General features: G+C 41.9%; 1 protein-coding gene across 1 annotated transcript; it reads left to right on the forward strand.

Annotated features, from left to right (window-relative positions):
• The first annotated feature begins 279 nt into the window (after positions 1-279).
• On the forward strand, positions 280-11750 carry LOC308531035 (zinc finger protein 181-like). Its single transcript, XM_081107883.1, has 6 exons — positions 280-478; positions 1082-1231; positions 7277-7397; positions 7670-7753; positions 9179-9240; positions 11499-11750. Exons 2-6 carry the CDS (start codon positions 1223-1225, stop codon positions 11586-11588), a joined length of 366 nt encoding a protein of 121 aa, XP_080964009.1. The 5' UTR covers positions 280-478; positions 1082-1222; the 3' UTR covers positions 11589-11750.
• Positions 11751-14909: the final 3159 nt, after the last annotated feature.

Here is a 14909-nt window from a genome sequence, read left to right on the forward strand (position 1 = left end):
GAAGTGAACTACTCCCGACGCCTAAGCGCGTCCGAAAGGCCAGGTCGGAAGGCGGCCGGCAGAACCCACGTGCGAACGACCACGTTCGCCCGCACACTTTGCCGGGACTCACACGGCCGCGGGGAGCAGGCGGCGAGTCCACCAGAGGCTCCCGTCGCCCCTCCTCTCTCTGCGTGCGTGTCCCGCCGCCCCCCGCGTCCAGGCCGAGCTCTCGCGGGGCGCGGAGACCGCGCGCGGCCGCGGAGACTGCTGGGAAGTGTGGTTTTGCTGGAGGCGACCGGGCGCAGCACCGGTAACTAGTGTGTGCAGCGCGGAGAAGCCTGAGAAATGGCGCCTTGCTGGGGGTTGCGCTCGTGGTCCACCCCGCGCTAGTGTCGGGCCAGGCGGAATGCTCCGACCTGGACGCTGGGAGGACGCGGCGGTGCAGTTCCCGTGAGGGCGGCGACCATTGTCCGCGCACAGCGACCCGGCGCGCCCGGTGCGCGGATTTGGGCAAGCGTGGGTCCCGGGGTGGGCTGGCGCGGGCCTCCGGCTAACGGCCGGCCCCGGGCGCTGGCACGGCCCGAGCCCTTGCTGCTCCCAGCGTCTCCCCGCGGTGTGAGCCCACGAGGGCCTTAGCTCTCTGGGCCTCTGGCATGCTGTGTGGAAGGGGTGCCAGGCGGCGCGCACCTCGTAGAGCGCGTGAAAAGAAAATGGGCGAGCGAGTGCACGGAGTACCGACGGAAGAAAACGCCGTCTGCACTTGTTTCTGTGTCGTCCAGTGAAGAAGCTGACGCTTTCCGGTTGTGTAACCTGGAACAATTGTTTCAATATCGCCCTTTCAATTGTCAAGTCGTTTAAAAAAAGAAATCTGGAATAATGTGAATGCCCACCGTGCAGAGTGGTGGCGATTAAATCAACTCATATTTAACATGCTTACTACTGTTGTTTTATGAGTTTCTCTCTTAGGTAATATAAAAGTTGATTAACTTGCAGGTGGAACCTAGTAAATGGTTTAGTTACGTCGTGCCAGGGAATATTCTGTTAGTTCAAATAAGGTCGGAGCCCTAGAAAATGATTCCCCTTGTGTTTCTCCACGCAGGTGTGTCACAGAGCTGCAAGATAGTCCCAATTTTTCATGACTGCTTTTTCCTGCCCTTAATTTGCCATCTCAGGACAGTGCCCTCCAGTTATACAAAAGCCTGGAAAGACAACTGTGTTGACTACTGGAAATTGCAAAGTCATGTTCCAGGTAAGTCCTCAGATCTCCCCGAAGCACCTTTTAATCAGGACTCTTAAGTGTTTGCTTTCCTTCTATCAGTTCCCTCCTAACAAAGTCCATTTAGGGACTGGATCTGTGATTCCTTTCACTGTAGCAAAGGATGGAGCCTGAAGAACTCCAAAGTATTATCTTCTCTAAGTTTCTCTTTTATACCAGTTGTCTGCTAGAAGCCTCTGTAGAGTCTTGAGCAAACATTTGTTGTTGTTGTTAATCCTCACCTGTGAATATTTTCCCATTGATTTTTAGAGAGAGTGGAAGGAAGGGGGAGAAACAGAGAAACAGCGATGTGATTGGTTGCTTCCCACAGGTGCCCCAACCAGGGCTGGGGATGGAGCCTGCAACTGAGGTACATGCCCTTGACTGGAATCAAACCTGGGACCCTTCAGTCCTCCGGCCAACGCTCTATCCACTGAGCCAAACTGGCTAGGGCTAAACTTTTAAAAATTACAATTCAAAATTCAAATTTGGAAATTTAGGCTATTTGCTTTATGGTTGTTAAAGCTGTATCATGTGGTCTCAATTAATGGTATATAAGTCCTTTCAGTTATTTAAGTCAAGAGATGTTTGGAGTCATCTTGATTCCCCCTTTCTCTTATAACTCACATTCAGGCACTTCAGTTCTAAAATATATACGTACAGGATATATACAGAATCTGACCATTAGTTACCCCATCATTGCCACCTCCACTGCCACCGTGGTCCAAGCCAACCTTGATTATTGCAGTAGCTTCCTAGCAGGATTCCCTGCTTCTGACCTTGACTCTCCTTAATAGAGCTGTCACAATGATCCTCTTATTATATAAAACTAGAGGCCTGTTGCATGAAGAGATTCGTGCAATAGGCCTTCCCTTCCCTTGCCTGCTGGCACCGGTTTGCCTCTAGCACCTGGGACCGAGGCCTTTGCTCTGGCCGGGTTCCGGCCGGGGCCGTCAGGCTTCGCTGCTCTGGCCCCTTGGGTGTGGCTCTTCCACAAAATACCACGTGCGGGTGGGCACATACAGTGTGATTGAAACTTCGTGGCCCATGCACAGAAGTCAGTATTTTGTGGAAGAGCCACACTCAAGGGGCCAAGGAGCTGCATTGGCTTGCGAGCCACAGTTTGCCGACCACTGTAACTAGTACATGCAAAATATCCTAATAAATTAATAGGATATATACACTGAGTGGCCAGATTATTATGACCACCTGACGTTTGTAGGCAAATTAGCTATAATTTCGCGCTGAAGTTGCTAGAGGGGCGAGACCATTATAATTAGAGAAGCAGGTTGTTTACCACGACAGTAGAAGTGAATTTTTTCTGAAGATATGGGTAAACAACGTGATTTAACAGCCTTTGAACATGGGATATACATATACACACACTGAGTGGCCAGATTATTATGACCACCCCATCAGTACTTCATTGGGCCAATACTGTGGCTTTTTAAAAGGGTCAGATTTCTTTCTATCCTTAAAGTCTCATTAGTGATGTCCTATGAAGTGCATTACAGTCTGCTTTAATGCTTATTCAATAATAAACCTGTCTCTTTTCTACATTGTAGAGAAGATTTTCTGCTTGACAGTTCCTCTTGTTTGTAGATAATGGTTTTTCATTATTTCTCCAACATCTGACAAAGGTAAATTCCCATTTTGAAACCAAAGACCAGTGTCACTTGTGAACATACTAGTACAGTGGTCGGCAAACTGTGGCTTGCGAGCCACATGTGGCTCTTTGACCCCTTGAGTGTGATGGAAATACTCATACATGTGGGGTGCATGCCTTCATGCTGTTTCCTCCAAATTCTCACTCTGCTATCTGCATGATGCAACTGTAAACGTGATTCATCAGACCACATGACTTTTTTCCAATGCTCGACTGTCCAACAACCTGCTTCCCTATTTATAATGGTCTGGCCCCTCTAGCAACTTCAGTGTGAAATTATAGCTAATTTGCCTACAAACGTCAGGTGGTCATAATAATCTGGCCACTCAGTGTATATTTACTTGTTATTTATTTTGATTTTTAGATTCAGTTGTTGATAGATTTTGCTGAGGTCCAACCCCAGCAGGTCCAGGGGTCCCCAAAGGTGTGGACGGAGTCAGCAAAGAAGGAATGACACGGAGAGGGCGTTCAGATGATCATCATAGCGAGGTTCTCTAGCCAAGTTCTGGTCAGGATCTCCAGTGAAGTTCTGGTTAGGATCTCCAGAGAGGTTCTGGTTCGGATCTCCAGCCAGGTTCTGTGTCCATGTTCTCTTGCTAGGTTCTCCAGGTTCTCCAGCCAGGTTCTGTAGCCATGTTCCCTCACTAGGTTCTTCAGCCAGGTTCTGTCCAGGTTCTCCAGCCAGGTTCAGTCACCAGGTTCTAGTCAGGTTCTCTTGCCAATTTCTGTAGTCAGGTTCAGTCCAGGATCTTTTGCCATGTTCTCTCCAGCGAAGTTCTTCTGTCTGTAGGTTCTGTGTAGGTTCTCTCTTCTAAGTTCTGTGTTCTAAGTTCTGTGTCGTTACATCTGTATTTATACCAGTTGATTCCAATCCTATCAATCTCTATTCCAAAGGTTAGGGCGTTTCTTATCTCCATTCCAGGAAGTAAAGATTATGTAGCTTAAGCATGATTGTTCGTAGTTAAAGTGATTAATTACCCGCCTGGCACTTAGTTAAGAGGTTTTATTCCCTCCCTAACTTCAGGGGAAAATCCCTACCTGGGGAAACAACCTTTCTCAGAGACCTTGGTTAAAACACATAGTGCCAAGAAGGTGAGCAAACATATTAAGAACAGTATGCCATATATGCCAGGTCCCTTGAAACAGCAAGGATGGACTGGCTCCCGGCAAGATTTATTGCCATTTTATGGTTCATATTTTTTATTTTTTTCTTCCTTTTCTTAAAGAATACCCCTCAACATTCCATGTAATACTGGTTTGGTGGTGATGAACTCCTTTAGCATTTTCTTGTCTGGGAAGCTCTTTATCTGACCTTCAATTCTAAATTATAGCTTTGCTGGGTAGAGTAATCTTGGTTGTAGGTTCTTGCTATTCATCACTTTGTATATTTCTTGCCACTCTCTTGTGGCCTGTATCGTTTCTGTTGAGGAATCAGCTGACAGTTGTATGGGCGCTCCCTTAAAGGTAACTAACTGTTTTTCTCTTGCTGCTTTTAACCCTTGGCATTTTAATTATGATGTGTCTCGGTGTGGGCCTCTTTGGGTTCCTCTTGTTTGGGACTCTGTGCTTCCTAGACTTGTAAGTCTATTTCTTTCACCAGGTAGGGGAAGTTTTCTGTCATTATTTCTTTAAATATGTTCTCAATATCTTGCTCTCTTCTCCTTCTGGCAACCTCATAACGTGAATGTTGGTACCCTTGAAGTTGTCTGAGAGGCTCCTTACACTATCTTCATATTTTTGGATTCTTTTTGCTCTTCTGATTTGGTGTTTTTTGCTTCCTCATATCATTTATTTGATTATCGTAATCCTTTACTATTGAATCCCTGTAAATTATTCTTTATTTCATTTAGTGTATGCTTAATTTCTGACTGGTCCTTTTCCATGTCTTTGGCATTATCACCAGATCCTTAAAAGTCTCCTTGAAGATCTCATGAAAATCCTTGAGTAACCTTATAACCATGGTTTTGAACTCTGCTTTCTAGTATTTATTTCATTTGTGACATGTTTCTTTATCTCAATAATTTGGCTGCTTCCCTATGTATTAGGTAGAACTGTAATGTTTCCTGGAGTTGGTAGAGTGGCCTTGTGTAGTAGGTGTCCCATAGAGCCCAGTGGCTCAGCCTCTCCAGTCTCCTGAGCTGGGCACTCCAGATGCACCCTTTTGTGGACTGTGTGCACAGTTTTGTTGTAGTTGAGACTTGATTGCTGCTGGTGTCACTGGGAGGAATTCACCTTCAGACCAATTGGCTATGAGTACCAGCTGTGACTATAGTGGGAGATCTGCTGTGCAGGAAATACCCCTGTGGAGCAGGACTTGCTTCAGTAGGGTGGTGGTGCTCACTGAGTCTGCTCCTTCATTGTGTTGCCTGTTGAGGTGTAGAGTTGTAATCTAGTATGGTCTGAAGCTGTCCACCAGGTGCACAGGTTCTTGGGTCTCCAGGGAGATACAAAGTCAGCCACTGTCTGGGGCCTTCCCGCAGGAGCTACAGAAAGATCTGCAGATTTCTCCTATTTGTATCAGGTTTAGAAGTGCCCAGGCGAGGCCCAGCTGTGAAGCAAGGCAGGCTGGTGCTAGGTCTTGGGCCTTTTATGGATAGGTTTGGGGCACGCTGACACCAGCTGCAGCTTGCTTAAGAGATTTTAGCAAAGTGTGAAGCCTGAGCCAGGACAGGCCATTCATATGGAAAAACTGCTGCAAACAGCTTGGGTGGGGCTGCAAATTGGATAGGGTGGGCTCTCAGGGAATCACTAGGGTAGGGCAAACAGTGTGTTCCAGGTTGATGTGGACTCAGATATGGTTTCCAGTCAGCCCTGGGACAGGGAAGGTCTTGGCATAGGAACAATGACCTCTGCAAGCACCTCTGACTGATAGAAAGCCACCCCCGAGTTCCTGCCCCAATGCCAGACAATTCAGTTCCTCCCCATATGTGTCTGGGTCCCCTAACTTCTCCTGGTGCTGGAGCTCAGAGGAAACAAGTCCGAGTAAGTTCATGCCTGGTCCTTTGAGAGGGGCACCTGGGTCGTGGGCAGCCTTCATATCTCTCAGCCCCAATGCCCACTGGTTTTTACAGCCCAAAGTTACAGGGACATCTTTTTCCAGCTCTGGGGCCCTGGGTGGGTGGTCTGGTGTGGGGCTGGGACCTCTTGCTCCTCATAGCAGCCTCCGCAGGAACAATCTCCCTCTGGGTTAAAAAAATGGCCCCCCTGGGTGCCTGACCAGCCCAGTCTGAGCCTCTGTCCCTCCTACCAGTTTCAGCGTGCTTTCTTATTTACTTCTCTACTTGTAGGACTTCCATTCAGCCAGCTTACAAAATTATTGTAATTTTGATGTGGTTGTGGGAGGAGGCAAGTACTGGTGTTTACTTATGCCACCATCTTGGTTCTCAGTAATAGAATACTGAATCAACCACTTATGGAGTGAAAAATTTACCATGGCCAAACAATGTCTATTTTACCAATGAAAGATACTAATAATGCCATTTTAAATACATACATTTTTGCATATGTTATAATTTGACTAACCAGTAAGCATAATAAACATTTAAACTTTTTCTAATGTTTTGATACATGAATGATCACTGTTTCTGAGAAGAAATCTACTTCCTTATAATATTTTCTGTGAAATGTTATTCTTTAACCTTACTTTAAGGTTCTATTCAAGGACTACCTATGGCATAAAACCATCCTTTAGTCTTCTTGTACAAGGAGTCTTAAATTATTTTAATTACAGATTGATTATCAATACAAGGTTTAAGTATACCATAAGTGTTTTTTGTTTGTTTATAAATTAGTTATGTATATGTCTACTCTTAACATTTTTATTTACCTAGCATGTAAGTTATAAAAAACACAACTTGAGCCCAACCAGCATGGCTCAGTGGTTGAAGGGTCAACCTATGAACCAGGAGGTCACAGTTTGATTCCCGGTTAGGGCACAGGCTTAGTCCCTAGTAGGGGCATGCAGGAGGCAACCCATCAATAATTATCTGTTATCATTGATGTTTCTATCTCTTTCTCCCTATCCCTTCTCTCTGAAATCAATAAAAGTATATTTTTAAAAAAATGACAACAAAAAACACAATTTGACTATGTGCTGTTAAATGTTGAATGCTGATTTTTTTAAAAAATTATAACTCTATTCCCTTTGAAAAAATTAACTCTCCTGAAGCAAAGTTTTTAATTCGTCTCACCCTTACTGTACAACAATGCCAAGAATGTAATTACCCAATTATTAGTTTACTTATATCAGATTTCTAATTACTGTCACAATTGCTGCATCTTGTCCCCTTTATAACCAGGGTAACTTTACCCTTTGTCCAGTGACGAGAAGAGGTCTGGGTTATAATTGAGTCTAAATGTGTTTGCTATTTCAGGTAACATTTAGTGATGTGGCCATAGACTTCTCTCATGAAGAGTGGGGATGGCTAGATTCTGTTCAGAGGGATTTATACAAGGATGTGATGGTCCAGAATTATGAGAATCTGGTCTCTCTAGGTAAGCATATTATAATTTGCTTCCACCTCCACATCAACAGGGGAGATTTTTTTTTTTGGCCACTCTGTGAATTGATGGAAATCTTCCTGAATAAATGGCTGAATTTTTCTTTTATGTTCCCAAGGAAAGTGAAGCTCTGTTATATCCTGCCTGAAGCTTATCTTCCCTTTCAGGGAACGTTCTTTAAACCGTCCTTTGGTCCCTTTTGTGATGATGGCATCTCCCCATGAGGACCACAGCTTAAACAAATTCTATATTTTTCCTGTAAGCAGGTCTTTCGATACCTAAGCCATATGTGATCACTTTATTGGAGGATGGGAAAGAACCTTGGATGGTGGAGAAAAAACTGAGAAAAGGTATGTTTCCAGGTAAATCATGGTGAATCTGGCAAAAGAGGTCTTTGTTAGAGATGCTTGTAGAAAGTGGGGGGTTGGGGGGTGGCGGGCATTTTAGGAAATCTTAGGGAGACTGTCTTCAGAGATTCCCAAATATAACAAAATTGAGGGATCCTTAAGCTTAGATTTCAGAATAACCATTTCTCCATCCAAAATTATCTTTCTGTATTATTCATGTCATCTAATCAAAAGTGGAGGTTTTTTCCTGACCATCATGGCTCAGTGTTTGAGCGTCAATCTATGAACCAGGAGGTCACAGTTCAATTCCCAGGTCGTGGGCTCGATCCCCAGTGTGGGGTGTGCAAGAGGTGGCTGATCAATGATTCTCTCTCATCATGGATGTTTCTATCTCTCCCTCTCCCTCTGAAATCAGTAAAAATATATTAAAATAATAATAAATTAAATAAATAAAAATTTTAAAGTGGAGGCAAATTATTCTTTTTAAATCCACTTAAGGGAAAATATACTGATGGTTTTAGGTTAAGAAAAGCTGTCAGTTGGATAGAAAATCACTTTTCCGCTAAGGCTGAACTTCAGAGATCAAATATGAACATAAATAAGTGTTAGAGGAAATAAAGAACGTATAAGAAAGTTTCTAAGAACAGTATTTTCTAATGTCCAAGAAAATAATTTTACATAGGTACTACATAAACTCACAAAAGCCTAAATTTTTGTGAGCTGTAAAGTATATTTAGGTTATTTTGTTGTCATTGTAACTGTTTAATGCAACACTATAAATTCTGCATTTTAAGCATACTAATCTGACAGCAAATTGAGATTGATTAAAGGTTCTAGAACAGCCGTGGGCAAACTATGGCCCGCGGGCCGGATCCGGCCCATTTGAAATGAATAAAACTAAAAAAAAAAAAAAGACTGTACCCTTTTATGTAATGATGTTTACTTTGAATTTATATTAGTTCACACAAACACTCCATCCATGCTTTTGTTCCGGCCCTCCGGTCCAGTTTAAGAACCCATTGTGGCCCTCGAGTCAAAAAGTTTGCCCACCCCTGTTCTAGAACCAAGGCTCTGAGATTGAATGTGTTCTTTCACATAAATATAGGCACAAAATACTGGCTTGGATTCCAGAATGCCTTCTGCACATTCTGCTTGACAGTTTCATTTTTTCCAAGATATTGATTGCCCTTAATTAACCCCTGTCCCTTACTGTACTCTGTTCCTGCCTCTGTGAGCTATCTGTGTTTTCTGTGCTCTGCTTTAACTTTTTTCAGAAATCATGGAATATATGAGAGTTGTCAGAGTTATGTGTTTTCGAGCTGGCGGGTGGGTGGGACTTTATTTTTTATCCAATTCTATTTCTGTCATAGAAATTTCTTTCCAAGAAGTATGTAAAAAGAAGTGCTTTGCTTTCTTGATACATTGCAGATTGGGAAAACAAAGAATTATCAGCGAAGGAGGATATTTATGAGGATGACTCACCCCAAACGGTAATAATAGAAAAAATGATAAAGTTGTGAATTTTTAAATTTTAACAAGGACTGGGAATATATAGAGAAGTTGGAGGGAAAGCATGTAAATTAGGTAGAACATTTTAGACCAGTGACATTCACCTTTAGAGAAAATCCCAATGGGGAATGTGTTTATAAATACAATACATTTAGAAACATTTTCTATTTAAATTTAAAGTCTATTCTTTCTGAACTACAGAGAATTTCTGCTGAAGGGAAATCACATAAACATGATATATTTAAGAAGATCTTACCGAAAAAGTCGTTTATAAAAAATGAGAATATCAATGGTGGAAAGAAACTTTTGAATTCTAATGGAAGTGTGGCAGCCTTCAGCCAGAGCAAATCTCGTACCCTTCACCAGACTTATAATAGAGAGAAAATCTATACATGCAGTGAATGTGGGAAAGCCTTTGGCAAACAATCAATTCTTAATCGCCACTGGAGAATTCATACAGGAGAGAAACCTTATGAATGTCGTGAATGTGGGAAGACTTTTAGCCATGGCTCATCCCTTACTCGCCATCAGATAAGCCATAGTGGTGAGAAACCTTACAAATGTATTGACTGTGGGAAGGCCTTTAGCCACGTCTCATCACTTACTAATCATCAAAGCACTCACACTGGAGAGAAACCATATGAATGTATGAACTGTGGAAAGTCTTTTAGTCGTGTTTCACATCTCATTGAGCATCTGAGAATTCATACTCAAGAAAAACTCTATGAGTGTCAAATATGTGAGAAGGCCTTCATTCATAGGTCATCTCTCATTCACCATCAGAAAATTCATACTGGAGAGAAACCTTATGAATGTAGTGAATGTAGAAAAGCCTTTTGCTGTAGCTCACACCTTACTCGACATCAAAGAATTCACACTATAGAGAAACAATTTGAATGCAACAAATGTCTGAAAGTCTTTAGTAGCCTCTCATTTCTTATTCAGCATAAGAGTATTCATACTGAAGAAAAACCCTTTGAATGTCAGAAATGCAGGAAATCCTTTAACCAGCCTGAATCACTAAATATGCATTTGAGAAATCACATTAGATTGAAGCCTTATGAATGCAATATATGTGGGAAAGCCTTCAGTCATAGGTCATCCTTGCTTCAACATCACAGAATTCATACTGGAGAGAAACCCTATGAATGTATAAAATGTGGGAAGACCTTCAGTTGTAGTTCAAATCTTACTGTACATCAGAGAATTCATACTGGAGAAAAGCCATATAAATGTAATGAATGTGGGAAAGCTTTTTGCAAAGGCTCAAATCTTACTGCCCATCAGAGGATACATAATGGAGAGAAACTCAGTAGTGCCCTAAGTGTGGAAAAACCTTTAGGCTATCTGAATCACTATACGTGTGAAAAATCATATATGAGAGAAACTGTATGAATGCAGTTTTTCATAATATATTTCAGCCATTGATCCTCCCTGATTGAGTAACAGAAAATCTATATTGGAGAAAAGTCTTAAGAGAATAATAACTATAGGAAGGTCTTTAGCAATGGTATAAGACATATTGTCCAGAGTTCACACTGAAGAGAGACCATATGAAGGCAATAATGTGAGAATGCCCTTAGCCAGTATTAATCTTTTAATAAGTAGACCCACACTGTATTTACTGTTCTATATATGTAATAACAAATATGGGGAAGACTTGGCAATATGAATCTCTTATGAAATATGTACAAACATGTACAAGAGAGACAAAATATGAATATAAATTTGTGGAAAGTCCTTTAGTTAAAGTGCATCCCTCATGCTACATCAAAGAACTCTCACTGCAGAGAAAGCGTATGTAAGAAATATAGCAAAGTGTTCATAAGAGCTCTTATTTTCTTAGACGTGGAATGTTTGGAACAGTCTGTGTACTAATGCTAGAACAACCTGAAGGATGTAGGAATTATATGTAAATCTTTGCAATGATGCCATTTGTAAACAGTTTTACAGGAGTGCAAACAAGCATATTATAAATAAATATGCATTTCTTATAGCAGTAGCTTGCAATTTTACGTAAGTTCTACATAGAAATTATCTGGTTAATAGGCATGGGAAGATATTTAGTTACTCAGTGGATTGAGTAAATGTTATAAAGATGAAAATTAAATTTGCAAAAGAAGTAAGTGGTGTGAATGAAATTCTTGGTCTCTAATAAAACCAGTTGTATATATTAAACTCACAGTGACACTGATATGTCTTGTAAAACTTTCTACTACTTTCCTCTTGATGAATTAAGATCAGACTGACAACAGCCTTTAGTGGGAGACTAGCAAACCTAAAGAAAAACTGGCCCAGCCAGTGTTGCTCAGTGAGTGTCAACCTGTGAGCCAGGAGGTCATGGTTCGATTCCCAGTCAGGGCATATGCCTGGATTGCAGGCTCAATCCCCAATAGGGGGCATGCAGGAGGCAGCTGATCAGTGATTCTCTCTCATCATTGATGTTTCTATCTCTTCCTCTCTCTTTCTGAAATCAATAAAATATATATGTTAAAAAAGAAAAACTGCCTAATCTCTATGCTAAGAATTTCATTTTTGGTAAGGACATTTCATAGTCCTTTTCCACTGGATTAATTCACACATTTAAATTTTTAACAAGTACTTGTGAGAACATAATCAAGGAACAGCATACTATGAGGGATCAGAGTATGCTTTTAAAAACTTACATTTTTATTAATTTCAGAGAGAGGAAGGGAGGAGAGATAGAAACATCAATAATGAGAGAGAATCATTGATCTGTTACCTCCTGCACGCCCCCTAATGGGGATCGAGCCCACAACCCGGGCATGTGCCCTGACCGGAAATTGAACCATGACTTCCTGGTTCATGGGTCAATGCTCAACCACTGAGCCACACTGGTCGGGCTGGATGTGCTTTTTAATTAGAATCCTAAAGGATGAGGACTAAGTATGAAACTGCAAGTACACACAGTCTGGGGGTCATTGTAGGCAAAGCAGACCAGCAAGTTCTGCTGTATTTGCTGCAGGTAGACACCTGTGATCCAATGTCTAGTTTCAGATTTTATGGTTTTGGGGTATTACTGTTGGCAGCATTACTAGTAATAGCAGCAGTCATTTCTCCCTCCCTGAATCATAGTTTTAGAGGTTTATCTTGAAATTAATAGTCCAGGCCTGTCTCCATTACTTCTCCAGCCTACCTACCAATTTTGAAAGCATTAATTTTCTGTAATATATGTCTTGAAATGAGAGTTTTTGTTTCCTACAATGAGCCTTGATAATTACGGTTTATAAGAAGCATGGCTTCAAATATCCTATCTAATAAAGAGGGAACATGCTAATTTACCCTCACACCATCACAAAAGATGGCGGCGCCCACAGCCAATGAGGAGGGAATATGCTAATTGACTGCCCTGCTCTCAAAGCTGGTGGTGCCCACAGCCAATAAGGAGGGAATATGCTGATTGACTGCCATGCCCTCAAAGATGGTGGTGCCCACAGCCACAAGATGGCTAGCAGGGGAGGGTAGTTGTGGGTGACCGGGCCTGCAGGGGAGGGCATTTGAGGGCGACTGGGCCGGCAGGGGAGGGCAGTTCGGGGGGACCAGGCCGGCAGGGGAGCAGTAGGTGTCGATCAGGCTGGCAGGGGAATGTTTAGGGGGTGATCAGGCTGGCAGGCAGAAGCAGTTTGGGGAAATTAGGCAGGCAGGCAGGTGAGCGGTTGGGAGCCAGCAGTCCCAGATTGTGAGAGGGATGTCTGACTGCCTGTTGGGAGCCAGCAGTCCCGGATTGTGAGAGGGATGTCCGACTCCCAGGGATTGGGCCTAAACCGGCAGTCGGACAAACCCAGAGGGGTCCCAGATTGGAGAGGGTGTAGGCTGGGCTGAGGGACACCCGTCCCCCAGTGCACGAATTTCGTGTACCGGGCCTCTAGGCTTATATAAGAATTATATAAGAGATGGAATAGTCTTACTTATCCCCATGGTGTCCTGTCTCCCATGGTTTCCTATCTTGTGACTGGAAAGGTAACATAGATCAATGGTTAGGATTGTGTGGACACTGTTGGAACTAAAGGGCAGTTTATGTAGTTATATTTCAGATTATGTTCTCTATGGCATCTGATAATTGTAATAAATTATTTTAAACCAGAATGGTATATCCTGATATAATAATTCCGATGTGGAGTGTGTGATAGGGTTTCAGACTTTAGATAAAATACCACTCTAGTACATGTGCTACTTTAACTGAAAACCAAGGCACATTCCTTAGCAATTCTCAATAGAGGGGTTTGGAATGAAATGGAGAATTTTTAATCTTAAGCAGAGACTTATCTTAATCCTTTGATTTTTAGTCATGAGATTTTGAAATTCTAGGGAATGTTGAAGGATCTTTGAGGGATAATGAAGGAAGCATGGCATGGTATCAGAAGATAAAGAAATGTTGTAATTATGGGTAGACTAGCCACTACATAATATATAGTTGTGGGATAATGCCAGTAACTTTCTGTTTCTCCTATTCTCTATCCTCTCTCTGCTCTCTTAAGCACTGGTACTGCACAAATGAAGTAGTCCTTTTAATTCCCCAGGTTTATTTGCCTTCACTACACATAATTTTATGTCATTTTGTTATTTTATGAGAGAATTCATCCAAATACCCATACATTGTCTTTTCAAAAGATGCATACAACAGACTGGTGTATTTCAGAAGGAAATGGGGTGGGAAGAGATTAACCAATGAACTTATATGCATAGATGCATAGCCCAAGGACAGACAATAGTGCAGGTAAAGCCTGGGGAGGAGCCAAAAGCTGGGAGAAAGGTAGAGGGGGTCATAGGGGGAAAAGGGGGACATCTATAATACTTTCAACAATAAAGATTAAGAAAAAACATAAGCATACACATGGTAATGATTTACAATTTTTGATTTAAAATGCTTTTACAGTGATACTGAACTAGGAGAAGAAAGCCAGAGTTTTAAATAAAAATAGAGAAGGTTTTTAGAAAGCAATGAGTACATTAACTTGTCATGGTAAAAGATAGGCTGAGATCATAACGATGTTATGGTCACTGATACAGAATCATGCTCAGTTATGTGTGTTAGCCATTTCTTGAGCATCAGCTATGGGGCAGATAAATAAGGCACACTCCATACCCTTCAAGAGCTCAAAAGTGTGTGTACATATACATGTCTATGTGTGTGTGCAGAACATAGGCTCTGGAGCCATGTTATCTGGGTATATTTCCAAGTTGCATGCATAATGGCTTTGTATGATGTTGGACATACTACTTCACTGCACCATGCTTCAGCTTCCCATCTGTAAAATGGTGATAACTATTTCACAGGATTATTATGAAGATTAAATGAGTTAGTTGGTGTAAAATGCTTATAATGTTTGGCTTCTTAAAAGCATTCAATGAGTATTAACTATTTTCATCATTATCATCTTCATATGGCTGCTGCTTCATTCTGGCCTGAAATGTCACATCTAGTGGGTCCTCCTAATCATCTATCACTTTTATCTACTTTTTCACTTTTTGTGGGGTTCTTACAAGACAGTTTCATTTCCTTCCAATAAATTCTCCTTGGTCTCCGAGCCATTTTGAGGAGAATATACTTATTACTCAAAATGCTCTGAGGAGACAAAGTACCAGATAGGAGAAAGTGAGACAAGAACACAGTGGGGCTACAGGAATG

Source organism: Myotis nattereri (genome assembly GCF_964212035.1).
Source record: "Myotis nattereri genome assembly, chromosome: 15".
Classification (NCBI taxonomy): Eukaryota; Metazoa; Chordata; class Mammalia; order Chiroptera; family Vespertilionidae; genus Myotis; species Myotis nattereri.